Here is a 27,500-nt window from a genome sequence, read left to right as displayed (position 1 = left end):
CAGGGAGCAAGATGTTATTCACCATTTCCAGAGCAACAGAAAGCATTTTTATGGATTTTACGAGATTTGGGGACGGGACAAATGAAATGGCAGCGAGCGGCGACTGTGACAGGTGGGGAGATTCTCTGAGGGTTTCTCCCTTTGCGCTCGCAGACAGGGGGGGGGGTTGTGTTTGTTTGCGAGCGGGAGTGAGAAACGGAGACGGCCAAAGACTGAAGAGGGCACGAGTGTGCGCGGCCGAAGCAAATGAGGGTGTGATGGCGCTGAAGGAGCGATGATGGCTGGCGCTCGATGCCGCCTGCATCCGTCCTCCCCGTCGTTCGCCCCCACATTTCTCCGCTCTCAGCCTCGCGCGGCCGTCGCCCACCCGACCCCGCGCTCATTAGGAGGGTGCCTTCAATGTGCTGTAAGGGTGCATCATATGCTCCGTGTACTCCCACAGTCACACGTCCTTCTCCTCTCTCTCCTCCTGTCCTCCTGCTCCACCACAGGCGGAGATCGTCAAGCGTCTCAGTGCCATCTGTGCTCAGATCATCCCCTTCCTCTCTCAAGAGGTAAGTGCCACCGCTGCCAGACACGGAGCAGAGCGCACCTATTCAGCAGTGCAACACTCCCATTTCAGCCTGTTTGCAGCTTTTCTGTGCGTTTAGAAAAGTAAAGACATTTATATTATATTTGCTGTAAATAACAGACGTTTCAATGTAACGTCAGGGTTGAACTTTAAATATTCCATCTGGAGTGGTTCTAATTTACTGTGTAGAAGTAAGTACAACTTCACATTGTATTAATTTCTGAATATTAATGACAAACAGAGCTCATTTGCCTTCATTTTTTTCGTCAACTGCTTTTGTGGGAACGATCACATTTATTGCAGGCGGCCTCGATAACTCGCTTTCTCCATTTCAAGGAAACTCAATCAACAAATGGATTTTTTTCAAATCCCCTTTTCATTAAATGCTGTGTATCTTCATTAAACACAACATCTGGCTAATTAAATGAATAAATTTAAAAAAATTGTCGGTTCGGTTAAATATTGCACATGAGGAACGCCAGAATAAATGTAATTGATCTCAGTTCCATTTGTTGTTAATTATTTTGTTTGGACAATGTTGGGAATTTTTTGGCATGCGTTAATAGGAAGGACACAGATGTAGGAAATCTCTAACACTCCGTCAAACCATGACACAGTTATGATTAAAGCAACTTTTCTGTCTTCACATCACATCAGCTGATCATTAACACTAATAGGTTTTATTAGTGCTTATTTTCCTTGTAATGGCATTAGAGGTAATTCTGTGGAATGTTATTAAGCCTTTAACAGTCATAAATTGTATTTTTAGCTTGATCGTATTGTTTCTAAATGAATTAAAGGACTAAGGATATTTCTGCATAGGAGCTACAGTAATTCCAACTGAAGCTACAGTTAAATCTCCACCTAATCAAACTGGAGAAGATGGATTATTAGTGTGTGCGTGTGTTTGCGTGTGTGTGTGTGTGCGTGTGTGTGTGTGTGTGTGCATGTGTGTTTGCGTGCGTGTGTTGCGGCCGTGAGTGAGTGTGTGTAGATTGGAGGACAAATGTGCTGACACACTCCTTTGTGTCTGTGAGTGTGATAAGGCTGCTCCCTGGAGACAGAAGGTCACAGCTCTGTCAGCTTGAGCAATATTGACACTGTGTGTGTGTGTGTGTGTGTGTGTGTGTGTGTGTGTGTGTGTGTGTGTGTGTGTGTGTGTGTGTGTGTGTGTGTGTGTGTGCACTACACTGCATATTTGCGTTTGTGTGATTACATTGAGGGTTTGTGTAAACGGAACCCAACACCCACACACACCCACACACATTCACACACACTCACTTATGTGTGAGTCTGTCTCCAAACGCGGCAGATTGTGATGAACCAAGTGTGCGTTTCTGCTTGTGTGCCTCGAATGCCAGTTTTCTTTCCATTATGTGTGTTGACAAGACACAAGACAAAGCCTTGTGATGACTGGCTCAACGTGTTGTGTGCATGTGTGTGCAGCATCAGCAGCAGGTGGTCCAGGCAGTGGAGCGGGCCAAGCAGGTCACCATGGCCGAGCTCAACGCCATCATCGGGGTGAGTCCCCTCCATTCATGACAACACACTCACGCGTCGACAAATACACGCCCAATACACTTCCCGTCATAGTGTTGGGGTGAGGTGTTCATCCAGGTTGTGGATCGGCCCCATAAGCATGGGATGCTGTGGATACTAAACCTCCCACCGTCTTCAGGTGCTGTTAAAACTCTTGCAGCCTGTTGCTTATCGTTAGCTCCCTCCGAACAACGGATGCCTTGTGGCTCGTGCGGCCTAATGACTTGACCGTGGATGTAAGCCGACCGACACACGCTCGCGTCGCATCCGTCTCCTCAAGTGCACGCGTGCAGACGCGCGATGCTGAGTAGTGGAGCAGAGGGGACTTTCCAGAGCCTGTCAGAGCACTGATCACATTACTGTCTATTTAAAGGCCTTTGTTCCTTGCACCACCACAAACAGCGGTGCCTCCAACGCCTGTGTGTGTGTGTGTGTGTGTGTGTGTGTGTGTGTGTGTGTGTGTGTGTGTGTGTGTGTGTGTGTGTGTGTGTGTGTGTGTGTGTGTGTGTGTGTGTGCGTGCGTCTCACACGGACCTGACAGAAGCGCATCATAATGCTCCCGTTGGGATAATAGCCTTCCTTTGTCTGCGGCTGCTCCTCTGCTCTTTACTCTCCGTATTCTTATCTCTCCTTTTCTTCCTCCTCCGTCCCTCTGTGTTTATTTCCTCTTCGGCTTCGCTCGTCTCTGCTGTTGTAATCTTTTATCGTTCTCTTCCTCTGGCTTTGGCCCTGTCCTCATTTCTTCTCTCCCATTGTTTTTGCTATGTCTTATCTTGGTCTCTCGCTCTCTCTCTTCTGTTCCTTCCTCTCTTCCGGTGCTCACTCACCCTCTCTTCCCGTCGTCTTTTTACTGTTTATCTAAATCTCCTCCACTTTTCACTGCCTTCGCCGTCATTTTCCTGTTTCTCGACTTTCTCATCTTTGACTCTGCCTGTTCCTGCTTCATCCCCCCTCGTCCCGTTTTTGTCACCTCTTGGTGTCCACCCCACCGTCCTCTGCGTTCCCTGTGTCCCTCCTTCCTTCTTTTGTCTTTCTGGTTCTCGGCGTCCTCTTCTCTCACCTCTTAATCCACTAATCTCTTTAACATTCTTTCTTTCCTCACCTTATTTTTCTGTCTCGCTGCTGAGCGCTCCATGTGGATCTCGTTTCATTCACCTTCTCCCTCCCTCCTGTCCCTCTTGACTCTTCCTTGCCCTTCTATTTTGTATCCTCCTCCTCTCCTACTATCCATTTATTTCTTATTTACATTGTCTATTTTAACCACCCACCCCTTGTACGACCCGCCCTCCTCCCCACTCCTGTCTTTCCCTGTGGCCACAGCAGCACCAGCTCCAGCACCTGTCTCACCATGCCCCTGGCATCCCCCTGACGCCGCACCCGTCGGGCCTGTCCCTCGGGGCGGGGGGCTCCGGGCTCCTGGCGCTGACCGGGGCGCTGGGCGTGTCGGCGCACCTCGCATCTAAAGACGAGCGCAATCACCTGGATCCAGAGCATCTGAGAGGTAAACAAGTGCAGACATTTAATCCCTAACATTCATCTTCAAGGCTACTAATAAAAGTGAATTAATGACAAACATTATGACAACACAATAGACACAATACAGCATTGATGGGATTACTATTATGATTGATAATAGAGTAAAACTGTGACATTTACAGCAGGATTCAATCAGGGCAGTTCAGGGCCCCACAGCTATAAAACGTAGAATTCTTTCGGTAATAAAAATCTGTGTACTGGCTTGTGTTTCGGGTTAATCTCCACAAAATGTCCTATTATTGAAAATCAATTACACTATTGACCATTTTAAGATGTTTAACGGGTCGATGCGGAGATAGAGTAGCAGACTCTGGGAAGGCGTCCAGAAAGAAACCAAACACAAATCAAGCATGTGACAATTGTCCTTTTCTTCAGGAAATGTGAGGCTGTTTTAGATTATTTCATACTAGAGTCTGACAAAAGCGGCAGAATGAAAAATAGACAATTTTATCGCTTTAGACCAGATGAAGTGCAAAGCGCGAGCGTGCATCAGCGGAGACAGGGATCTCTTTTGTTTGGCAAGTCACCTTTTTTTTACCGAACCTGAACCTCAGCGGTTGGATTGCTGTCATAATATGGACAGTTGTATTCATGTGCTCTCGCGAACGCAGGGGGAACGCTCTCTCCCGGTGAACTTTCATTCACCCCGATAGAATATCTTTTCTCCGTGCTCTGTTTCAGGCACCGAGCCAAGAGAGACTTTCTCATGAATAAACCGCGCGCTAGAAAGAAAGAAACGAATCAGGAGCGAGTGAACGCAGAGCGGCTCAAAGATAGAGAGATCACTGCATGCGCGTCTGCGGCTGCGTGCGTCTCGGTCCTTACGTACGAGAGGAAGAACGAGCGAGAAGATAGTGAGCGTTGAGCGTGGCAGCAGGCGAAGACGGCGGCTTTGTCTGAGTCCAGACAGAGGGAAGCGATGGAGAGCGGGCAGGAATCAGCACAATAGTGCGTCTGTGTCTGTATTAGAGGAGCAGTGGTAGTTCGGCCTAACCTTGGCCGACTGGGGGCAGTTATTATCAGCACTGACGTCAAACTCTTCTTTCTCCCCCTCTCTCCCCCCTCTCTCTCCCCCCTCTGCCTCGTCCCAGAGGGAGCTCCCAGCAGGGTGAGTAGCTGCGCGTGTGCGCACATTGATGCGAGTGTTTTGCACGGCCACGTTTCACCGTGTCCGTGTGTGTGTGTGTGTGTGTGTGTGTGTGTGTGTGTGTGTGTGTGTGTGTGTGTGTGTGTGACAGTGATAAACGGGGGGAAATGGAGACGCGCTGCAAAGTGGCCTCTAAAAAAAAAGGAGGGGAGCTGTGCATCGCTGGAGCTCAGCCAGCGGAGGAGACGCATTACATTCTACATTACACCAACATCTGAGCTCCCAGCGTTTCACTGCGATCTGGGAGAGAACTGGTGAACGACCAACTGTTGGTTTATCGGCGCCACAAATGTTCTCGCGCACGGAACAAGGCACGAGGATTAAAACCCATTTAATGGCAAACACTGCACAGAGCGGCCTGTTTGGAGAAAATAAAAATGCCACAATAAGTTGAAAAAAATTGCCACAAGATAGATTCCATTACTGAAATGCATCAGTTGTTTCCCAACAGAACGCGATTTGCAGAAGCTTTAGCTTGAGCTGGTCAACAATGCATCAGCTCCTACTGTAGTGGAGACCATGGATGCACGGATGAGCCGTCTGAGCAGTCCGTGACTAAACCTCCTTGTTTGTAGTGTAAGACATGTATGTTAATCCTTCTGTTGATCCTTTATTTATTATTTATTGTTTGCTGACTAGCAGAGACAGCACTCCTTCATCAGTTGAGCTGCTGATAACAAAGGGAGCAGAGTTGGAGGGAGGTGGACAGTGAAATTGGTAAAGGAAACCGTGAGAGACTGAAGAGACAGAAGAAAGTAGGAACATTGGGGCAAAGGTTGTTAAAAAATACCAGCAAGTCTTTGTTCTGGCGTTTATTGCAAAATGAAAATGATTTAAGCGCTGCAGGCTTTATTTCCCTCCCTCTCTCTCGCTCTCTCCGCAATGAAGCCCTTAGCATAATTTAATTGCCAAACACAATGCTGATTGTCAAGCACCAGGGAAATATTTCTCTCACGAGTTGAGGGCTGTGCTGGACTCAGCCAAGCGTTGCAGCGTTTGGGAACAGACACCAGTGGAATAAGTTTTGGGGGGTCAGGAGCAAGAAGGAGTAGGAGACAGGGAAGTGTGTGTGTGTGTGTGTGTGTGTGTGTGTGTGTGTGTGTGTGTGTGTGTGTGTGTGTGTGTGTGTGTGTGTGTGTGTGCGTGCGTGCGTGCGTGCGTGCGTGCGTGCGTGCGTGCGTGCGTGCGTGCGTGCGTGCGTGCGTGCGTGTATGCGTGTGCATGTGTGTGTGTTTTTCCCCTCCTGTTTAAATCTACTTCCGTGGGCTCCTTCCTGTGTGACTCACTGCTCTTGTCAAGCTCACTGGGGGACAGAGGGTGACAAGTGGCCTTCACCAAAACCTCTGGCCCCTGCCGCAACACAACAACAACACAAACACAACGCCTTGATCTTCTGTTCTGAGTGCAGGCACCGGGCCAGGCTGTATTTTATATGTGCCTGCACAGCTATACTGCAAGTAATGAGAGACATATTTTACATGAGGGCCGGGTGTCGGGGGGGGCACCAACCACCAACCACGCTGGCTTTAGGGGTTTTCCCCTGCCCACATGTGCTGCTCTGCTGTGTGCTGATGTGTGCTGGGTTGGACTTTCTGTTAACGCACATGTTCTGTCCACTGTGTTTCTCCTCATCTTTGCCTCAGTTATTGAATAATCCTTTCTTTGTGTTGCTGTCGTCCTCCAGAGTAAGTCGGTGTCATCGACAGACAGTCAGCCCGCTGAGGAGCGCCAGGGCCCATCTGGAGGTTACTCCTCCTCGCAGGGAGGACCCGAGGCCAAGAGGAGGCGCTGTGACGACAAAGAGCCTCTCCCACCGCACTCCTATGTACGCGTTTGTCTTCCCACACCTAAATAATTCACCAACGCGCATTACAAGTCCCACACGTACGAAGTGCGTGTGTGTGCGTCTGTGGCGTCGCCTATGACATCCTGGGCCGCACAGGGTTGGGCCCCACAGCCAATTAGAGCTGTGTTTGGTTTGGATGGGTCCGCTGGGAAGAAGCAAGGTGCCAGAGGCGATGTAATGCCAGAAGAGAGATGGCCAAGGCAGATAGCTGTAATGAATTAGATGGCTGTGTCTTTGCAATCTGGAGGATTGATTGACACCCGGCGTCGGCCTGTGAACGACGGCCTCCAGCGAAATCAGTTTGGCGGCAACAACAACAGCCTAAATCTTCCCATTAGTTTCAGGGAGAACAAGATAGTTTCCACTTTCTGAATGTTTTCCCTGCCTTTGCTTTCTGTCGAGACACATTACAGCTCTCATTTTTCCCCCTTTGCCTCGCGCTCTCTCTATCTCTCTTTGTCTCTTTATCACCGTCCTCTGTTTTCTTTCCGTTTTTACCCCCCTCTCCGTCCCCCATCTCTGTCTCCCTCGCTGTCCGTTTCTGTGTTTTTGTTCTAGGAAAAGGCTGCAGATACAGGGCTGTTTGGGCTCTGTATAATTAGCTACTGATGTCACTCCACACTGATGTCAATAGGAATATCAGGCCATGATCACATCAAAGCGCTGTTGCCATAGTGACTAAGTGCCATCGTTCTCACCCCAGCGAAAAGGAGAGAGACAGAAAGAGAGAGCGATGGCGAGACGGAGAGCAAAATTGTGCCATGATGGAGAAAGAGCAAGTGTGTGTGTGTGTGTGTGTGTGTGTGTGTGTGTGTGTGTGTGTGTGTGTGTGTGTGTGTGTGTGTGTGTGTGTGTGTGTGTGTGTGTTTCTGTGTGTGTGAGTGTGAGACAGAGAGATCAAAACAGTGTTGTATGAGGAAGATGTTGCTTGAGAAAATATGGTGCATGGTCGCTCCATGCTAATAAATGTTGCATGGACACAGCGAAGCAAAGCAAAGAGCAGCCAGGGCTATTGATGTATTGATCTGGGTTCCATCATTATTAATAAAGTTATCTACATACACATACTGTCCACTGACAATGTATATGAGTATGATGGCGAGAACAACACGTTTTCTTAAAGAATGCTGGGAACTTGTATATTGTATTTCTCATTTTGTCTCGTTCATGTCTTCTTGGCTCCTCAGGACAGTGACGGAGACAAGAGTGAGGACAATCTTGTGGTGGACGTCTCCAATGAGGCAAGTTGCAAATGACCTCATCTGCCTCCTTTTATGACGTTTTGTCACTTCATCGCCGCTGTTCAGCTTCTCTAGCATCTGAACAGACAGACGTCGCCTTTAGAACATGGTGGAAAATCAGAACTGAAAGGAGTGAACATGCACCATGAGACCCAAGAGTCCAGATTTATAACTGTAAATCAGTAGCTGTTTATAACATCAATGCAAAGACAGTAATTTCTATAAACTCTCTGAGGGCTCCTCATCTTTTGTGTCTATATACTTCAGCAAAGCCTTCAAATATTACAGCATTATCGCAGATGTATTGAAGCGCCTCTACAGCTACTAGGTAACTCATATAATATTAAATAGTGTGTCTGTACCATCTGAGAGAGTAATTTATTCATATATTCCTTTAACTGTTATTTTATTTCTCAAGTACAAGGTGGAAAAATGCGTAAAACTCAGTTGTGTGAATATTCACATAAGTGGACAGTTTCCTTCAAGTCTGAGAAACTATGCTGAGAAAAGTCGCACATCTGAGCCAAAGAACAAACTTTCTTTAAAATATTCCATGTTCACCACTGGTGTTTACTCAATATTTCACATCCACTATTTCCACTGTGGAAAGCATCTAAGACAGTCACAGAACTTATACAACACACATCCCCTCATACCTATATCCTTGTGCAAGAGCCGAACATCCTGTTACAAAAAATATCTTTGATTTCCTTATGAAGCCACAAGTTACAAGCAGCTTTTATCCGGCAGAAGCTCCCTGACACAGTGCTGCAGCCCACATATGAATAAAGCATGAATCTCTCGTCGGGAGGACGGCTGCTGCTCACAAGAATAACTATGGATGTAGTTGGCAGAGCTCAGAACAGCGCTCCGTCCTCTGGATAACCCTGTCGGTTCAGGTTTACACACATATTTGCTCTTTTTTTTGGGACTAAAAGTCTGTGTTTTTAGCATGAATTAGCAACAATTACTTCCTCTTTCTCCAGTTTGTTAGTGTTGTGTAAAGGTTAGAGGATCAGCATCAAGGAAATGAATGAAAGTCACAACGAGTACTCCATGCTCTGTGTGTGTGTGTGTGTGTGTGTGTGTGTGTGTGTGTGTGTGTGTGTGTGTGTGTGTGTGTGTGTGTGTGTGTGTGTGTGTGTGTCTGCAAACATGTAACACTGTGTGGTCACTCCTGTATTTATGACACGTAACTATAAATGTGGGTACTTGGAATGGATGATCTGTTTTATTATTACCTAATTAGTTTAAAGCCAAATTTGAGACACACAAAATTACATTTATATTCTGAAGAACACTTACAATTTAAATTAACAGATTAATCCTACAGTCATAAAGAAAGATTTTTTCGTAATTGTTTAAATGGCATGACTGATCAGTCTTAGGCCTGATTTTGATTTTGTGTTCTAGCCACACACACACGCTCACACACAATAATGTGCTTTAGTTTTTGTTTAGGTTGCTAGTTTGTTTCCAGAAGAGGATAAACTTGCGCGTGCGTGCGTGCGTGCGTGTGTCTGTGTGTGTCTGTGTGTGTGTGAATCAGGTATGTCGCTAGTTCAGCTCTCTGCTGCCGTTTCCTTGTAAATAGGAAGAGCTGCTATGTAAGCTCATTATCAGCTGCCACTGTTTGTGTTCTCTTCTTGTGAACCGTGTCTGTCCAAGCACACACACTTTGTCTCAGTCCGTGTCTTCTCATCTTCCACTTCTGTGCCTGATTTGTTTTTTTCTCTCCAACCTCTTTAAACCTTTCTCCCTCTGCCTCTCCACCTTTTTTTTCTTTCTTCTTCTTCTTCTTCTTCTTCTTCTTCTTCTTCTTACCCACTCCTCTCACCGCGCTCCACCCACTGCTTCCCTCCTCTGTTCTCTCATTAGATAACCGCTGTCTGCTTCATTTAATATATGCAAAGCCGTTTATGCCCCTGGAATATTTTCGTTCTTTAAATGCTTCTTGCAGTGTACCAAAATATGTTTTATCTAAGCCTTCGGTATTTGGATATTGCACACAAAAGGGGAGCTGGTCTCATGTGTGATTTAGAAACGGGCACAAAAGCAAATAAGGAAACAAATATTAGAAATGTGTGTAACGACAGAAGGAGGGAGTGTGTGTGTGTGTGTGTGTGTGTGTGTGTGTGTGTGTGTGTGTGTGTGTGTGTGTGTGTGTGTGTGTGTGTGTGTGTGTGTGTGTGTGTGTGTGCTGGTGGCTGTAACACGGTGAGAAGTGCTTACTCCAGCACTCTGTTCTGGGGGAGGCAGCAGTGGCTCAACAGTGGAAGCTGCAGCTCCAGTGATGAAAGCAGCAGTAAGAGCAGCATTATCGCCATCTCCACACTCGTCAGTGACAACGTGTTCCCCTAATGTTCTCCCATCTCTAACAATAGAAGGTATAAATTGCAATATTGACTGTGATATAAAAGGTTTTGTTGTGAATCTTCAGCATATTTGTAATGTTTGAAAACCATTAAAGCAGCTGCTGTAACATCTAAACAATAAGAAAAATGTGTGTGTTTGTGCGTTTTTTTCACAGGACCAACATCAGTCCTTGTAGCTGAAATTACAAATGAGAGACAAAGTAAAGAACCTGGCAGAAAGTTACTTTGTCTGATTCTATAATGATTCAACAAATCAAACACAGGGTTCTGATTGAGGAACCGGTGAGACAACGCAGCTGTAAAAAGTTCAGCTGGAGTAATAGTGTTGTAATAGTTTTTTGGGAAGCGAGTCAATGAAGTTGCCATGGTGACAAACATTCAATCGTTTGTTGTAACGATCGCAAGGTAAACAGTGAAACGAGGTTTGCATTACAAACAAATCTATATTTGATTGCTCAGCACCTCGCTAGCACCAGAACCAGCCACATCCAGGGTCGGCACGCTGCTGCACCGCCTCCCAACCAGCCACCATGCTTAAAATAAAACTGGTACAGAATTCAATTTCAAGACGAAACCTCTAAAGGGAAAGTATCATAATGAAGTCATGATAAAGAGGCTCCTGGAGGCCCAGACTCTCACTGTGACCTTTTCCTTTTTTTCTATTTCATCCTTCACTCAGGAGCCGAACTCTCCTGCAGGCAGCCCTCCCCACTCCCCCCACGGGAACGGTTTGGACCGAGCTCCCACCCTGAGGAAGGAGCTCCCTGGATCTTCAAACACAGCAGAGGCCCCCTCCACCCCGAACCCCCGCAGTCCCACCCCGGGAAAGGCCAAGGACCCGGCGCAGGTGAGACTCCCACAGTCACAGAGCTGCCGACAGGTGGGGTTTGAGCGGCGGAACGGGGCTCAGAGTCGTGGTTTGTCTTTGAATCCTATACAGATGGATAAGTCTCAGTCTCCAATGTCCAAATCTGGCACCCCATCGCCGTCCCATCGTGAGGCCCTGACCCCTGGAGCCCCGGGAGCCCCCGGAGCGCCCGGTCCCAGCACCTCCTGTCTGCGACTGGTCAGCAAAGCAGCAACTGGCGCCGACCCGCTTGGTGAGACAGCCTCACACGAGATGAATGTGATGAAACCAATCAAGGCAAAAGTTCTGAACATTTATTTATCTATTATTAGAGGTTGCTGTTGCTTTTGCTGGTGTTACAGTTGAAGTTAAGAAAAAGTTCCTTCTTCTCAGCCCCTCTGTGACTGTTTGTGCGCTGCCTACTGTTCCCACGCTGCCTTTCCGCCCCTCAACTCCTTCCCTCCTCTGTTTGCCTCCCTCCCCAGCTCTCCGCAGCCCCATGTCTGTGCCCCCTGGTTCATACCCGGCTCATTTTGGCGTGGTGTCCCATGCAGGGCTGAACGGGGAGCTGGCCAGCCCGGGAGGCTTCGGGGGAGCGCTCACTCTTTCCCCACAAATCAGCGCGGCGGCCAGCGCCTACTCCCGGAGCCCCATGGTGAGCAAAGGCCAAATTATTGCTCCCTGCCAAGGTTTGATTTATAGTTCCGTATGAGGTCCAACCCTCCGACTGTGACAGCAGCAGCCTCACACTGGATTAATGTGTCCTGCGTTATCAGCCAGCGTTGTGCATTCATTACAGGCACAAATAAAAATGTTTGCATCGCCTGATTCACTTCAATTGGGAGTTGTTCAGATAGAGACTTTCCTGTGTACCCAGCTTCATGGCTTGTCTCACACGTCGTTGTCAGGCTCACGCTTCAGTCTGGACTCTCTTATGTTCTTGTAGAAGTCAATGCTCGGGCTCCGGTCACTGATTGTCGCCTGTCTTATTTCCACCAGGTGGCGTATGACTCTCGCTCTCACCTGAGGGCTCCAGGCCTGTCCTCCTCTCTGCCTGGCTCCTCGGGGGGCAAACCGTAAGTCAATGCTTACACTGGGCTCAGATACACGTTCTACCACGTTATGCTCATGGTGAACGTAGGGTTCACAAGCCTTAAACGAATCCTGTTTTCTTCCTTTCATGTTATTAGTGACGAAGGACAGAAACGTATGAAGGCTGGGTAGAAATGCGCTTCTTTCAGCCTCCCGCTGTGTTTTTCTGTACAGCACTCGGGGCTTTTCAGAGCCTCGAACGTCCAGAGCAGCTGCTTCAGCACAATCTCGCACCGTCCTTCTGAACAATGGCGTTGTTTCTGTCGTCCGCGGCACAGAAGCAATTCCTCGTCGCTCTTGCGGTGCTAATTAGAAATCATAAAACTGCCCTGGCGTCCAACTGCTCCGGTATTGATCAGCCATTAGCGATGCCACACTGGCTCTGCTCTGTAATACACTCCACCATTACGCTTTCCCGCCCACAGCTACACTCGGCCAGGTAATTGCCAGGACTCAGAGGAACATTACTGGACTTTAAGGCCATTATGGTTTCAGCACTGATGTGTGTGGCTGTTGCTGTTGTGTGTGTGTTTACCTGCAGGTTTTATACATGAACTGAAGCATCTATTCATTAGGTGAATAATATCTTAGTACAATCCAGTCATTTTCTCCACTGAACCGCGTTTAAATGAACTCTATTTTTAGCTGTGGTTCACACATTGATTGATTCTGCCTCCTCCAGCGCCTACTCGTTCCACGTGAGCGCCGACGGCCAGATGCAGCCGGTGCCCTTTCCCCCCGACGCCCTGCTGGGCCCGGGGATCCCTCGGCACGCGCGCCAGATCCACACGCTGAGCCATGGCGAGGTGGTGTGCGCCGTCACCATCAGCACCTCCACGCGCCACGTCTACACCGGAGGGAAGGGCTGCGTCAAGGTGTGGGACATCAGCCAGCCGGGCAGCAAGAGCCCCATGGCACAGCTGGACTGCCTGGTGAGACGCGGGAGGAGGGGGTTCTCCTGGCTTTGCTCGAGAATCTATAGTCTGAGATACAGGATGTAAATAACATTCCCTCCTCCGCTGTGTCCGTTCAGAACAGGGATAACTACATCCGTTCTTGTAAAATCCTTCCCGACGGACGCACTCTGATCGTGGGCGGCGAGGCCAGCACGCTGTCGATCTGGGACTTGGCCACGCCCACTCCTCGCATCAAGGCGGAGCTGACCTCGTCGGCCCCCGCCTGCTACGCCCTGGCCATCTCCCCCGACAACAAGGTCTGCTTCTCCTGCTGCAGCGACGGCAACATCGTGGTCTGGGACCTTCACAACCAGACGCTGGTCAGGTGAGAGCAGAGCGATGGCGTCTGGGGCTTCCTCACCAAACCAGGTCAGAGGTGGAGGGATGAACTAGCCATCAGTAAAAAAAGATGAGACACAACAGACAGATTAGGCCAAGACAGGACTTAAAGAACCCTGGGAAGATTAAGGCGAGGCTCAGATAAAGAGAATCATGTGTAGCGGAGGTGAGAGCAGTGGCGGTAAATTAAATATGACCTGACACGAGCAGAAAAAGCACGTGCTCGTCCCTGAATCCGCTGCGCCCCTGCAGGCAGTTCCAGGGCCACACGGACGGCGCCAGCTGCATCGACATCTCCAACGACGGCACCAAGCTGTGGACGGGAGGGCTGGACAACACGGTGCGCTGCTGGGACCTCCGAGAGGGACGGCAGCTGCAGCAGCACGACTTCACCTCGCAGGTACGAGGTCACATGACGGGTTCACGCAGTCCTGGCTCATAGACATGAAGGCTGATAATCAGCTATGGTCAATGCTTCTCCTTTTCCACATGTCGTTCTCTTCTTCCCTCCCGCCTCCTCCAGATCTTCTCTCTGGGCTACTGTCCCACAGGCGAGTGGCTGGCTGTGGGGATGGAGAGCAGCAACGTGGAAGTCCTGCACGTCTCCAAACCTGACAAGTACCAGCTGCACCTGCACGAGAGCTGTGTCCTCTCGCTGAAGTTCGCCTACTGCGGTACGCGCCCCAGACTCCTGCAGCCTTCCACTCACAGGCTATGAGACTCCGATTACGTCTCGTTGTTCTCACCTTTCCCCTTTTTAACCTCCGATGTTGTGCGTGTCTCTGCGTGGTTTCAGGCAAGTGGTTCGTGAGCACCGGAAAAGACAATCTGTTAAATGCGTGGAGGACACCATATGGAGCCAGCATTTTCCAGGTGAGAGATGAATGCAGAGCTCTGAGGAGGTTTATGCTTTACACACGCACACGCACGCACACACACACACACACACACACACACACACACACACACACACACACACACACACACACACACACACACACACACACACACACACACTTTTCCACATCCATATTTGTAATATATTTGTAAAGATAAATATTTATGTGTGAGCATATTGGGACTGCAGAGTCGTCTGTTTTTCCTGTTGATTGTTGTCCCGGTGCGTACACACACACACACACACACACACACACACACACACACACACACACACACACACACACACACACACACACACACACACACACACACACACACACACACCGGCTTAAATGAACTCACACCCAAACTGGCTCAGCTAAAAATACGTTTCAACATTTCCCAAATTATCACATTCAGGTTTCACCTGTTTGTGGATGCGTGTGCGTGCTTTAGTGTGTGTGTGTATATGCGTTAGTGTGTATGTGTGCGGGCTGCAGGGTTGGCGGCTCCTGTCTCTCCCCGTGGACTGAAGGGAGAATGCTGCTGTCTGCTTTGTTATCCAAATGCCAAACGCTCCCTCCTGTCACCGTGTTACACAGAGCTGCTCTCTCTCCTTCGTCCTCTCCTCCACTTTATCAGCATTCTTTCCCGTTCTCGTCTCCTTGCTCGGCTCTAACCTCTCCCTTTATACGGCCTTGTTGTTGTCTTCCCTCCTGTGCCTGCTCATCTCCACTAATCTGTTTCAGCCTTTTTCTGCATCCTTGTATTTTGTTTATCTTTGTGCTCTGATCTTCTCATCCATAATTTAAATTCTTTTTCCACCTTTTCTCCCATTCCTGTTGTCCACATTCTCTGAATACTGTCCATGAACATTCCCCTTCTCTCTCTCTGTTCCTTTGTCGTTTTTTGACAATAAGCTGAGCTGGTTTTTTTTCATATTGTCAAGGGTCTCCTGGGGTTTTGGTTCTGAGCTTCTGCTGTATCTGATGGCATCATCAGACCAAGTGCTAATTACAGTGCGGTGTAATTTGCTTTTTGTCCTTTTAAATGCTTGGTAGTATTCAATTGAACTGAACTGGCATAAGTAATGTAGTGAAGGAAAAATAATCTGTCAAGGGTCCATTTTTACAGCAGAAATGCCACATGTTCTTTCTGCTGCCTCTTGGTCTAATGTGATAAAAATTTAAGAGCCCTGTGTTGGACATAATAGGAAATTTGATTATATTATAGCTCAAAATAATTGACAGTGAATAGTAACCCTAACTAAATATTACCTTTAGACAAAAGAGAGACTTTCAGTGACGTTAATATCTTGACACATAAGGCGTTTAAAAACGCATGTAGAAGTTCTTTCAGGAGGTAAAGAAAAAATCTGATACCCTCTGCAGCCAGAGGACGGTCAGTGTCCCCCCCCAACCGGCCACGCTGGTGTAGGACGCGGGGCCCTGGGTGAAACGGCCTCTCACCACTGGCCTGATGACGGACAGTTCCGCTGTGACATGAGGAGGAGGCGCTGCCAAGTGCAGGAAGATAAACATGATGTAGATGTTCTACAGTCAGGTGCCCGGGGTTCTGGGCCTCAGACACAGAGGACGTGCATTGTGCTACTAGCTGCTAGCTCCAACCTGCAGCTAATGAGGCTGCTTCTCTCCAGAGAGAGAGAGAGAGAGAGCGAGCGAGGATGAAAGCGAAGCGTGTCTCACGCTGAAGCAGACGAATGAGTCAGCATCCTGGAGCTGTGGAGTTGTCTGTTTGGAAATAATTGCCAAGTGTTTTGAAATGCAAATATGTCTTGTGTGATTGAGTATTAAGCGGTGACTCATATCTTTTCTAAGGTCTTTGTGTTTGTTTTTCTCCCTCTGTCCCCTTCTCCCCTCTTCTTCCAGTCCAAGGAGTCTTCGTCCGTGCTGAGCTGCGACGTCTCGCCGGACGACAAGTACATAGTGACGGGCTCGGGGGACAAGAAGGCCACGGTTTACGAGGTGGTGTACTGAGGGCCGGGACGAGGACGGGACAGGACTCCAGGGTGGTGCCCGGGAACGGGAGGAGGCTCCACCACCGGCCCTGTCCGCTGCTCGACACCCGCGCTACATCATCATCAGCAGCAGCAGCAGCAGCAGCAGCAGCAGCAGCAGCAGCAGCAGCTTCGTCTCCATCCTGTCCCTCACCCCTGATACGTCACCCCTCTCCCCTCGCTGTGATATAAGCTACCGTGGAGGCTCCCAGCTGCCCACTTCCTCCTCCTCCCCCTCCCACTTTTCACCCAAGAATGAGGCATGACAGTCGAGAGAGAGGCAAAAAGGGAAGCGGCTAAGATAAGCAGGACAAAGAGAAAGGGCGGTGGAGCATGAAGATAAAGTCGGGAGGATAAAAGAGGAGAGAAAGCCAGCGTGCGGAAGGAAGAGCAATGAAAGGGAGGAAGAGGAGGATGAAGAGGAGAAGGCAGGGTAATTAGGGCTGTTTCCTGATTAAGAGCTCACTGGAAGGGAGGCCCCCAGAGGAGGCGCGGAGCAGCACTGTGGGAGCGCCAGCCAGGAGCACTGATACCACACAATCGATTCATTAGCCAGACAGTGGAAGCCTTAATGAGGCTGACGCCGCAGCTCGCTCTCCCCAGCGAGAGGTGTCAGGAGCCGGGGAACGATGACGCTTCAGATATCCGCACGCACGCACGCACGCACGCACGCACGCACGCACGCACGCACGCACGCACGCACGCACGCACGCACGCACGCACGCGGCTGCACGCGGTGAGGTAATCATAGGACACACACACACACGCCACGCAGAGCACCCAATTAAACATTCATGGCAGCCCTCCCCGGCCCCCGTCTCTCTGCCTAATATCTATTTTACTTTGGTCTGACAAAGGCAGCGTCTAATGAGCAGCCGAGTCAATGGGATTCTCCCAGGGCCCAGAGACACAAACAGAGAACATCAGCCGAGCTGTTCCCCCTAATTCCTCTGGATTGTTCTCCTGACACCGGGCGCTGCACTCACTCTCATTAAAGGCGCTGTCAGCTCCGTGAAGCAGCGGCGCCGGCTGCACGGCGACGCTGACAACAGGGCGAATTACCGCCGCCCCCAGCGCCGCCTAATCCGCCTCCTCTCAGACTTCATGCAGCCGGCCGTCGCCCGTGTTCCCTCGCAGGCCACATGAGCTCCCGCGTTTGTCTGAGTCGCCCGTTGCTCGCGCCGCTGCATCTCGCGCCGTGAGTTCAGACGAACGCCTTCACGCTCATTCCTTCTGCATCAGGACGGACACAGCCCCTTCCGGCCGTCTGACCTAGTGCTGCGTATTTTAGCACCGACCCGCTGAACTAACACATGATGAAGACGTTTTCTAGTTTTCTAGCAGCCAAAGAAGACGAGCTCCTTGTTGGACGGCCAACGTAGTTGAGCACATAAACCCCCATGAAACAGATTAGTTGCTATTAGTTTAAACTAAAGTCGTTATGCATTAGTGAGATTTAGAGGCCTTACAGGAAGAGTCATCAGTCCTGCTGTGGAAACCACTCCACCTAAGAATATTTCCCCAAACGTCAGACCCCGTCTCATTTAAAGCTGTGTCCTTGTACATCAGAGCTCTCTGCTCCTGCAGCGCGTCACCAACATGTACACTAACGAGGCCCATTTCAAGCTTTTTCTTTATCACTCGTTTGTCTCATTAGAAGCCTATGAACAGTTTACGTGATGGGGGACGCGCTCACACATGGAAACTCACTCAAGCGGAAAACTACTTTTGTTTTTCTACTTCCTTTTCTTTGAACCTGTGCATCCTTGGTGATGGCGACCGTGCGCGTGTAACAACGAGGTTGTGACCTTTCGTCCACCGTTGCCCATTTTTGTTCCCTTTCCCCCCCCAACGTGCTCGTGAACGTGCTCTTGTCTGTTTCCAGTCCTTATCGCGTGATGATGCTGTTTCTGTTGCATTTGGTTCGTGTACAGCCGTCGGCGGCGGCACCGTGACTGATTTTAGCCTTTAAAAGGGGCCCCACCTTTTTCCCTGCATGCGCGCTCACTTCTGCTGAAGGGACGACGCCAGTGATCGTCCTCGGCGGGTCCAGCGGTTGGTGACGCGGCCAGAACCTGACATCACCGTATGCAACTTAGTTCAGCTGTATAATATCCTAGCGAGATGTTTCCATGTTTAACTCAGCGGCGTTAGACCGGGACAGACGTTTTCTGAGGGACTTCTTACAGCGGCTGAGTCGTCATCTGTACAGTTCAATGCCTTCGCCTGCCTCGTTCCCTTTCTAGCCGCAGCCACAGGCAGACCTAAACGAGAACCCACCCCATTAACAAGCTTGTATACTACTCAGATCGATGCTGTATAATGGCTATGCATTCGGTGGTATAGCGTGAATATCTGGGACATTGTATTTGATACTTTTGTCAGTAATGTCTTTTCCTGCCTGTGCTTTCTTTGTTCCAAAAGTATAAAACTCTTTTTTCCCCTCATCCCCATTTTTAAAACCTTGTGTTAAGTTTGTCTTTTTAAAAGCCAAGGAACTTTTTTTTTAAATGCACTTTGTCTTCCCTTCTGATGCGTTTCCCATGTGCTGTACATGAAATACTATGTGTGAAAAATAAACCAAACGTGTGATCATCCCTCCTGGTGTCTAAGTATCCATACCTATAGGATCATCTACAGGTCAAAGAAGAAAACCAGAACAAACACTGGTTGTAATATTTCCTGAAAATGAAACAACATACAAATAATAAATAAGATAATCAGCTCAAATGACAAGTTTCAATAAGGATAAAATGAACCTGTATTAAAATCTGCTCAGGATTCAGACCATAAAAGCCCATGGATGGAGCCGGTCCGAGCTACAGCAGACGTGTCTGCTCCTGGAACCTATGATGGTACAGTAACAGACAAATTCATCCAACCATGGGGAGGAGCAGCAAGCGAGACGGTCTATTAAAGATTAAAAAAAATAATAATCAGGGTTTGTGTCATGGAGAGGAGAATAAAATAAGAAACTATCAAAAACAAGAAAGGAGGAAGCCAGTTACTCATTCAGTGACGTCAGTGAGTCACTCGTCTGATACGCTCCCAATAATAAGGGAACAAACATTGGGTCGAGTCAAACAAGCACGACTGACGATGGAATGAAAACACAACCGCCACCAAGTAAAGGTCACGCATCAAATAAAGACAGATATACTGGTCCTCATTTACATCCAAAACAAAAAAACAACAGACAGGCAGAATATCTGAAAGATATATGTGCTTTGTTAAAATAGTAGCAGAGATTCTTAATTCACTGCTTATTTTAAAAGCCGCCCCTCCTGTGCTAAAATCCTCTAAAATCACACGTAGCGCTCATCAGGCAGGCGATATAAAACGCCATAAGAGCCCTGGGGCCGCTCTGCAACGATACCACGGGTATTAACAGGAATATGGTGCCGCTCAGAAAACGGGCCACAAGGTCAAAACGCTGCGTTTCACTCTCGCACCGAAAGGAATGAAATGAAGCTAAATTATTTATTATCCACCTGTCACTCGCTATGCACAGGAGATAAACCCATTTACTCAGACTTCCTCCTGCAGTTAAGGCTTTTCTTGGCAGCACGGCCGCCACCCTCCCCATAATCACTGAAGAACTCTCTCCTGGGTGTTTTTGCTGTAATAATCTATCCCACAGCCTTTTGTCCTGCAGATCACCTTTGGCTCCACGCCGCGCGCTGACTCAGCGCAAACATCCAGCAACGGCGCGCTTGTTTTCGTTTGGCGCGAGCTCCGCCCACGGAGGAGCCGCGAGCCCGGCCTCACGCTGCGGGTTCGAATCCCGAGGCACCCAGAAGATGAAGGTTTTGTGCTGCTGCGCTTCCTGAGACTGACAGCGAAGCATTTCCATCGCACAGCGATGCTCGACGTTCACATCCTTTTGTTTGTCATTGTCATTTGTGCCGCTTGGCTCCAGCTGAGAGCAGAACTTCTCCAACGTTTATGCTTTAAACAGATAAATACAGTCTATTTTTCCCCCTTGTTTAAATGTAGAAGTAAAATTTGACTAGTTGGGAACACAAACACAACTGCACTATGGTTTGACTGATACTACAAAAGCAACACTGGTCATTTCACATCAAATCCAATGACAGGTACCCTTCGGTTTGGCTTTAGAGAACTTTATTTACATGTCCATATATAGCAAGATTCAAGGATCATGATGCAGTTGTGAAAACGCCTGTCTGCCTATATGTGCCCTAACGAATACAACAGAAAGTCTAACTTCATGTTAAGGATTCAGATGAAACGCTGACGACGCCCCAGAACTGGAGCGTACGCGCTGGAGCTGCTGGAAGTGGCTTTTATTTTCTCTCTTCACAATTATTTGAGTCCCTCAAACACTTTCTCAGAGGTTCATCTTTATTCTTATGATAATAAAAAGGATTAAACTGACTGTTAGGACACTTTAGAGGAAACTGAGCCCTGTTCTGTTCTGCCATGTATGTATTGGAGATAATACAATCATGTTGCTGCTGAAACTTAAACAGGAGACGAAAAAAAAAAAAAAAAAAAAAAGGTTGAAACCTCACAGCACACGATCCTGCCATCTGTCACGCATCTGCTGCCCCCGAGGAGCAGACAGACTGGGCTGGACCGGACCGGGCCAGACCGGGCCAAGCTGGGACTCTTTACACAGCGTAGGATGTGGATATTTTTCCATTACGTGTTTCCAGCCCCTGAACCCTCCCCCAAGTCTCAGTCGCTTTCCACGTCATGTCCAACCGCTTGCGAAAAATTCAAAGACTAAAAAAATACTTTTTACTAATTTCTTGTTCACTACAGAGGTTTTACTTTGTTTTTTTTAAAAAAAAGGAAAAAAAAGCAACCAAAAAAGTTCTTTGGAGGCATCCCACAATTGCGCAGCTATAGACTAACCAGCATTCTCAGAGTATTCAAAAGTTAAAAGTTTCTTTTTTCCAGAGATCTGACTTTGTGCCTCGAGGCTTCTCCTTCTCATGTCTTTCACAAACGTAAACAAAACAACAAAGTACGACTCGAGCGTCTCGTCGTCCATGTCACCGACGCCCTGTACAGTCATTGGTGCAGGAGGAGCGTCAGTGCTGGTTCCACTTTTCCCGTCCAGTCACAGTTTAGTAGATGACTTCGTAGACCGTGGCCTTCTTGTCCCCGGAGCCGGTGACGATGAACTGGTCATCGGGGGAGATGTCACAGCTGAGAACGGACGACGACTCCTTGGACTGAACGCACGCAGGAAGTTGTGTTAGCCAATATCATTATCCATAAATAGTGCAAAATATTCACATGCATGTTAATTACTAAACAACTACATTGTTTCCAGTACAGATCATTTGACAATGACAAAACATGATGTCATGACTGCGAAATTCTGAGTGCAAATTCTGGTTTTACCTGGAATATGCTGGATCCGTAAGGTGTCCTCCACGCATTCAGCAGGTTATCTTTGCCTGTGCTCACGAACCATTTACCTACAGGACGAAACACGCACACACACTCATCAACAGATAAACCAGGGAAGAGATACAGCGACGGCTGAAAGCAAAAGCTGCTTTTGTAAAGAATGGGAGACGAGGGGAGGGGAAAAAAAGAGGAAGGAGCTGCTTCTGAATAATGAGAGAAGAGGATTTGTTCTGCTTCCCTGTGATTAAATACCCTCAGGTAATGTGATGTAACCAAACCATCAATCTTGTGTGTGTGTGTGTGTGTGTGTGTGTGTGTGTGTGTGTGTGTGTGTGTGTGTGTGTGTGTGTGTGTGTGTGTGTGTGTGTGTGTGTGTGTGTGTGTGTGTGTGTGTGTGTGTGTGTTTCCTTACAATTACAGTGAAGTGGGGCCCAAAATCCTTGTTTTTCTACCAAAGGGGGGGGCCCTATGGTCACTTGTGGGGTCCTTTGCCTGGGCCCCACAACTCTAAAGGCCTTTTTGAGGGATCAATATGTGATTTTTGGGCTGAGAACTGAGAATTAGAATTGAGGTTTGGTTCAAATTAGAGCAAGGGTTAAATGTCTGTCTTTGTTTGTGATGGTTAGGGTGAGGGGCTAGGGAAGGCATTATGGGGGGCTCCACTTTTATATCACCATAAGGATGTGGGTGTATGTGTGTGTGTATGTGTGTGTGCGTGCGCGTACCGCAGTAGGCGAACTTCAGCGAGAGGACACAGCTCTCGTGCAGGTGCAGCTGGTACTTGTCAGGTTTGGAGACGTGCAGGACTTCCACGTTGCTGCTCTCCATCCCCACAGCCAGCCACTCGCCTGTGGGACAGTAGCCCAGAGAGAAGATCTGGAGGAGGCGGGAGGGAAGAAGAGAACGACATGTGGAAAAGGAGAAGCATTGACCATAGCTGATTATCAGCCTTCATGTCTATGAGCCAGGACTGCGTGAACCCGTCATGTGACCTCGTACCTGCGAGGTGAAGTCGTGCTGCTGCAGCTGCCGTCCCTCTCGGAGGTCCCAGCAGCGCACCGTGTTGTCCAGCCCTCCCGTCCACAGCTTGGTGCCGTCGTTGGAGATGTCGATGCAGCTGGCGCCGTCCGTGTGGCCCTGGAACTGCCTGCAGGGACGTGGTTGACGAGATGAAGTGACACTGGATCCATTCTTCAATTCTAGCGCCCTTTGGTTTCAAACATGGTGTGATGCTGGTAACGACCGCTCTCACCTGACCAGCGTCTGGTTGTGAAGGTCCCAGACCACGATGTTGCCGTCGCTGCAGCAGGAGAAGCAGACCTTGTTGTCGGGGGAGATGGCCAGGGCGTAGCAGGCGGGGGCCGACGAGGTCAGCTCCGCCTTGATGCGGGGAGTGGGCGTGGCCAAGTCCCAGATCGACAGCGTGCTGGCCTCGCCGCCCACGATCAGAGTGCGTCCGTCGGAGAGCAACTTGCAGGAGCGGATGTAGTTATCCCTGTTCTGAACGGACACAGCGGAGGAGGGAATGTTATTTACATCCTGTATCTCAGACTATAGATTCTCGAGCAAAGCCAGGAGAACCCCCTCGTCTCACCAGGCAGTCCAGCTGTGCCATGGGGCTCTTGCTGCCCGGCTGGCTGATGTCCCACACCTTGACGCAGCCCTTCCCTCCGGTGTAGACGTGGCGCGTGGAGGTGCTGATGGTGACGGCGCACACCACCTCGCCGTGGCTCAGCGTGTGGATCTGGCGCGCGTGCCGAGGGATCCCCGGGCCCAGCAGGGCGTCGGGGGGAAAGGGCACCGGCTGCATCTGGCCGTCGGCGCTCACGTGGAACGAGTAGGCCCTGGAGGAGGGACGGAGGCATTTCAACTAAATCAATCTCCTGTGTTTCACATCCGGTCTTCTGAGTGCAGTCGGCAGTGAACAGGTGAGGTGTTGAATGAGCAAATGCAGAGGGAACCTACGGTTTCCCAGAGGCGGCCGACTGGAGGCTGGCAGGCAGCCCAGGGACCCTCATATGTGGGTGTGGAGACTCATAGCCCACCTGGAAGAGACAGAGCCAAGAGTGAGGAAATCAAAAATAAAGACACCGGCAAGAAAGACGCGAGATAAAAGGAGAGGAGCACAGTTCACGTTTATGAATGGTTAATACAGAGGCCACATTAGATGAAAGATCAGAATAAAATGAGATCACATAAAAGCAGAGATTTTTCAAGAGCCAAGGTTGTAGATACTTCATGATAAAAGGACGTATCGGCCTCTCCGTTCTCTGCGAGTTTCCATTTTCCATATGTCCTCACTTTTGCCTTGCTGTGTTTGTGTGCTGAGGTTTTACAAGTGACTGTGACACTGAAAAGACAAATTATGTGCCGAGCGTGGAGCTCACCACGGGGGACCGTCCGTAGCCCGCGGCAGCCGCTGCTGCCGCCGCCGCCGCGGCTCCGTTCATCTGGGGCGAGACCAGGTGGAGGCCGGCGCCGTAGCCCGCCGCCCCGGGCAGGTCCCCGTTCACGCCCGGAGGGGGCAGGCCGAACGCCCCCGGGGGGTACGCTCCCTGTACCGCCAGTGGGTTCCTGAGGCCTAGCGCTGATGGGAGGAGAGGAGAAAGGGCAGATTTGCAGTAATTCACACTCATACGTCATGAGGCTCCGATAGGCTGCCTATGGAGGTGACCGGCTCTGCAGAGACAGCTCTGACTGACAAAAGGAAGGGCCGCTACGGACCTAGACCACCACTGCCCCCTGCTGGCCGCCGACGCCTCCTGCAGCGAGCCCGTATCCCAACGTGCGTGCGCTGCAACATAAACATCCCCCGTCCTCTTTGTACGTGTGCAGCTGCACCTACGAGCGCGTTTGTGCGCGAGCTGAGCCACGGCTAACAGGTGCGAAAAAAAGAGAAAGAGATACACTGCGATAGATGGAGGCTCATTATGAAGCAGCTCACAGTCACAGTCCATCACCTCCCCTAATCTTTCCATTTAAAAAGTGAGGCGCTCTGAATATTTTTGCCCACAGCTGCTTATTAAGTCCAGATGGTGGTCGGCGGTGGGGAGCTGGCTGACACTCATACCAACTACTACGACCCGATGCTGATAGAATCCCTGCATGTAACAAAGCCGGTACACGCTAGAAACCGCGCTCCGCAAACACAGATTCATAGTTTTTAATTGATCCCATGTGTCGAGTGAAAGCTGCTGCCCCTGAGACATGAAGCTTGGAGACATTTATATTTTGGTCTCCTCAGCAACATGCCAATAAAACAAAACCACAAATTCATTTTCTCAGTAATGTTTAACCTGTTTTCTTCACACTAACAAAAGCTGTGAGCTTTGGGAAGATCACTTGGCTTTTAATAATAAAGGTCCAGTTTAAGCGTGTGGTCCTTACCGAGGGGGTCAACACCAGGCTTTCCTGGCACAGGTCTGAACTGGGGTGGTCCACTAGGTCCTGGAGTGTTAGACTCCTGGGACATGGGGGTCCCTGGCTTCATACCTGGAGTACTGGACTTCTCCCGCTAGAGCAGAGAATAAGAAGAAGAAAATGAATTCAATGACCAGAGAGACAGTGAATAAGCAGACGTCTCTAACAGGATGAAGTCAGGCAGGGAGGAGGGTGACAGTAAGAATGACTGAGGAGCACCGTGGGATGTCAGTGGCACACTGAATGTGTGTGGGATGTTAAATATACAGCACAATAAGACTGAGATGAAGTACACGCACGCACGCGCACACACACAGCAAAAATGGCTTAAACATTTGTCCTTTACAGTCGTGTGTGGTCCACTTAACTGCGAGCGAAATGATGTGTTTGTCTACCTGTGGGGGCTCTTTGCCGCGGGAGGGGGAGGCAGCGCTGCTGGAGGAGGCCAGGGAGGTGGGGCTGGCCTGGGGCGGGCCCTCCTTTCGGGAGGGGGGCATCTTGTCCAAACCGTTCTCCCTGGAGGAGTAGGACTGCACGCTGCGGGGGGACGACGGGTCCTGCATTCAAACGAGACAGCGCTTTACACCCCAGGAGACGCACGGAAGAGTGACACGGTCTCTCATTCTGCAGCAGTAGGAAGACGTTGGCTTTGAAGAAAGTAAACGTTTCAATACATTTAGGTATAAATGTGTAAACGGTTTAGACCAGGGTGTCACTTTGTACTGGAAACAGGCTGAGACAGAGGAGGAGGACAGGGAGAGCATAGTTATTATTATTATTCTTCAGCTTGTCCTGCTGGGTGTGTTTACATGATGTATGCAGATTAAAGCATTGAAGTGAGGCCAACAGCCGCCTACTAACCTCATCTACCACCAAATTATCATCACTCTTGTCCGCATCGCTGCCCTGTGAGATAGGAGAGAAGGGAAAGCGAGAACGCGCTCTTACTTTTCTGGGTGATGTATGTAGATTACATGGAAAAACATACAACACGCTCGGCGTCACATAAAAGCAGAGGCTGAGCAGAAGCCTATGCATTAAAACATTTTCTGAACTTTCTCAAGACCCTTTATTTGTTGCAAGGCAAACGGAGGAAAAATTAAATGTCTCTTTTTGACATTAATGCTCGGAACTAAACGCAATAGATAATCACATTTGGATGCTGAACTTGGAGAGGTGAAACTCATGTTTGTAACTTGTAATTGAGGTTGAGCAAACCAATAAAGCTGAACTTATTATCACAATATCTGCTCTACTTAACTTCTCTTAGAACCAGAACTAATTTCTTACATTGTTGTACAATATTTCAGCTTTTCCAGTGGGTGGGGGTTTATATTAGTCTAAAATGGAGCAGATCTCCATAGTTTTTAGTGAAACATTTTGCAGCATGCACTCACATAGTCCGTCATAAACTCCTTCTCATCCGCCTTCCTCTTCTTGCCGTTGCTGAGGTACTCTGCAGCGCGACCCTTATCCCCATTGGACAGAGAGCTCTGCAGAGAGAGGAGAGGGGCACGGGGGGAGGAGACGGAGGATTAGATTTAGAGAAGACGGAGCAAGCGAGGCAAAGAACAAAGCGGGGGTGTACACAGGGACGCACGGAGGAGGAGGAGGAGGAGGAGGCGGGAGGGGCAGAGGAGCGAAGACAAGGGAATCAGGGCAAAGACGAAGGGAAGAGGGTGATAATGAGGTGAGAGGGACTGCATAAATCATGTCAGGCTCATAAGTTGTGGAGATGAATGTGAAAAAATATCAGGCTGCATCGATCGGCCAACTCGCTGTGGGAGTGAAGGAAAGTACGGAGATGTTTTCGTCACTGGGGCAGCGAGGACCAGAGGGGTCTGAACACGCTTCCACAGTCTCTTTCTGCATATACAGATAGACTGGATAGATCTAAAGTGTTGAATTGGCTTTTTTGCCAATTAATAAAAGTAGAACAATGGTGGAAAGTGTGTGAACTCAGCATATAAATGTGGCTGTGTGGTGATTTGTACTCACCGGTCCTGCTTCACGGTCTGCTCATTGCAGGTGGGAGCGGGAAACACATCCAGGCACCAGGAACGCAGCACAGCGAACGCAGACACAGACACACACAAACAGACATGAATACGGGATCATCTGCCACCACTCTACATCACTGTGCAGCACGCGACTCAGACATATCCTGCAGGAGAGTTATTATCAGCAACACTCAATCATCAGAATCACTGGAGCCAACCTCCTCTCCCTCCTCAGCTTTTGTCCCAGGACCAGACACTTTCACTGAACCCTGACTTAGACCAATAAGGACGCATGCATCATTTAAGCCTT

At 49.2% G+C, this 27,500-nt stretch overlaps 2 protein-coding genes across 10 annotated transcripts in view; one reads left to right on the top strand and one right to left on the bottom strand.

The window, feature by feature from the left end:
- The window catches only part of tle2b (TLE family member 2, transcriptional corepressor b), a 53,192-nt gene extending 34,210 nt beyond the window's left edge, over window positions 1–18,982 (top strand). For 3 of the 7 annotated variants that reach the window (XM_055507730.1, XM_029148389.3, XM_055507733.1), the window contains 16 exons: window positions 492–554; window positions 2,018–2,092; window positions 3,431–3,611; window positions 4,738–4,754; window positions 6,478–6,618; window positions 7,827–7,880; window positions 10,935–11,102; window positions 11,196–11,355; window positions 11,588–11,757; window positions 12,102–12,178; window positions 12,877–13,126; window positions 13,228–13,475; window positions 13,742–13,889; window positions 14,013–14,163; window positions 14,286–14,362; window positions 16,258–18,982. In XM_055507730.1, coding sequence (XP_055363705.1) covers window positions 492–554; window positions 2,018–2,092; window positions 3,431–3,611; window positions 4,738–4,754; window positions 6,478–6,618; window positions 7,827–7,880; window positions 10,935–11,102; window positions 11,196–11,355; window positions 11,588–11,757; window positions 12,102–12,178; window positions 12,877–13,126; window positions 13,228–13,475; window positions 13,742–13,889; window positions 14,013–14,163; window positions 14,286–14,362; window positions 16,258–16,365 — 2,088 coding nt within the window. In that variant the 3' untranslated portion in view covers window positions 16,366–18,982. Of the gene's footprint in view, window positions 113–491; window positions 555–2,017; window positions 2,093–3,430; window positions 3,612–4,737; window positions 4,755–6,477; window positions 6,619–7,826; window positions 7,881–10,934; window positions 11,103–11,195; window positions 11,356–11,587; window positions 11,758–12,101; window positions 12,179–12,876; window positions 13,127–13,227; window positions 13,476–13,741; window positions 13,890–14,012; window positions 14,164–14,285; window positions 14,363–16,257 lie in introns of all 7 variants that reach the window. The other 4 variants (XM_055507731.1, XM_029148391.3, XM_029148393.3 and 1 more) reach the window with 3 other exon arrangements.
- A 1,511-nt stretch (window positions 18,983–20,493) lies between these two features.
- The window catches only part of tle2a (TLE family member 2, transcriptional corepressor a), a 29,932-nt gene continuing 22,925 nt past the window's right edge, over window positions 20,494–27,500 (bottom strand). For all 3 annotated transcript variants that reach the window (XM_029148385.3, XM_029148387.3, XM_029148388.3), the window contains exons 8-20: window positions 27,189–27,205; window positions 26,588–26,683; window positions 26,052–26,096; window positions 25,586–25,747; window positions 25,158–25,284; window positions 24,158–24,357; window positions 23,736–23,815; window positions 23,365–23,614; window positions 23,023–23,270; window positions 22,770–22,917; window positions 22,496–22,646; window positions 21,762–21,838; window positions 20,494–21,589 (exon numbers count right to left, since the gene is read on the bottom strand). In XM_029148385.3, the coding sequence (XP_029004218.1) occupies window positions 21,482–21,589; window positions 21,762–21,838; window positions 22,496–22,646; window positions 22,770–22,917; window positions 23,023–23,270; window positions 23,365–23,614; window positions 23,736–23,815; window positions 24,158–24,357; window positions 25,158–25,284; window positions 25,586–25,747; window positions 26,052–26,096; window positions 26,588–26,683; window positions 27,189–27,205 (1,709 nt within the window). In that variant the 3' untranslated portion in view covers window positions 20,494–21,481. The remainder of the gene's footprint in view (window positions 21,590–21,761; window positions 21,839–22,495; window positions 22,647–22,769; window positions 22,918–23,022; window positions 23,271–23,364; window positions 23,615–23,735; window positions 23,816–24,157; window positions 24,358–25,157; window positions 25,285–25,585; window positions 25,748–26,051; window positions 26,097–26,587; window positions 26,684–27,188; window positions 27,206–27,500) is intronic.

The sequence above is a fragment of the Betta splendens genome, chromosome 4, assembly GCF_900634795.4.
Source record: "Betta splendens chromosome 4, fBetSpl5.4, whole genome shotgun sequence".
NCBI lineage: Eukaryota > Metazoa > Chordata > Actinopteri > Anabantiformes > Osphronemidae > Betta > Betta splendens.
The sequence above is the reverse complement of the archived record's forward strand: the minus strand, read 5'-3'. Positions and strand labels throughout refer to the sequence as shown.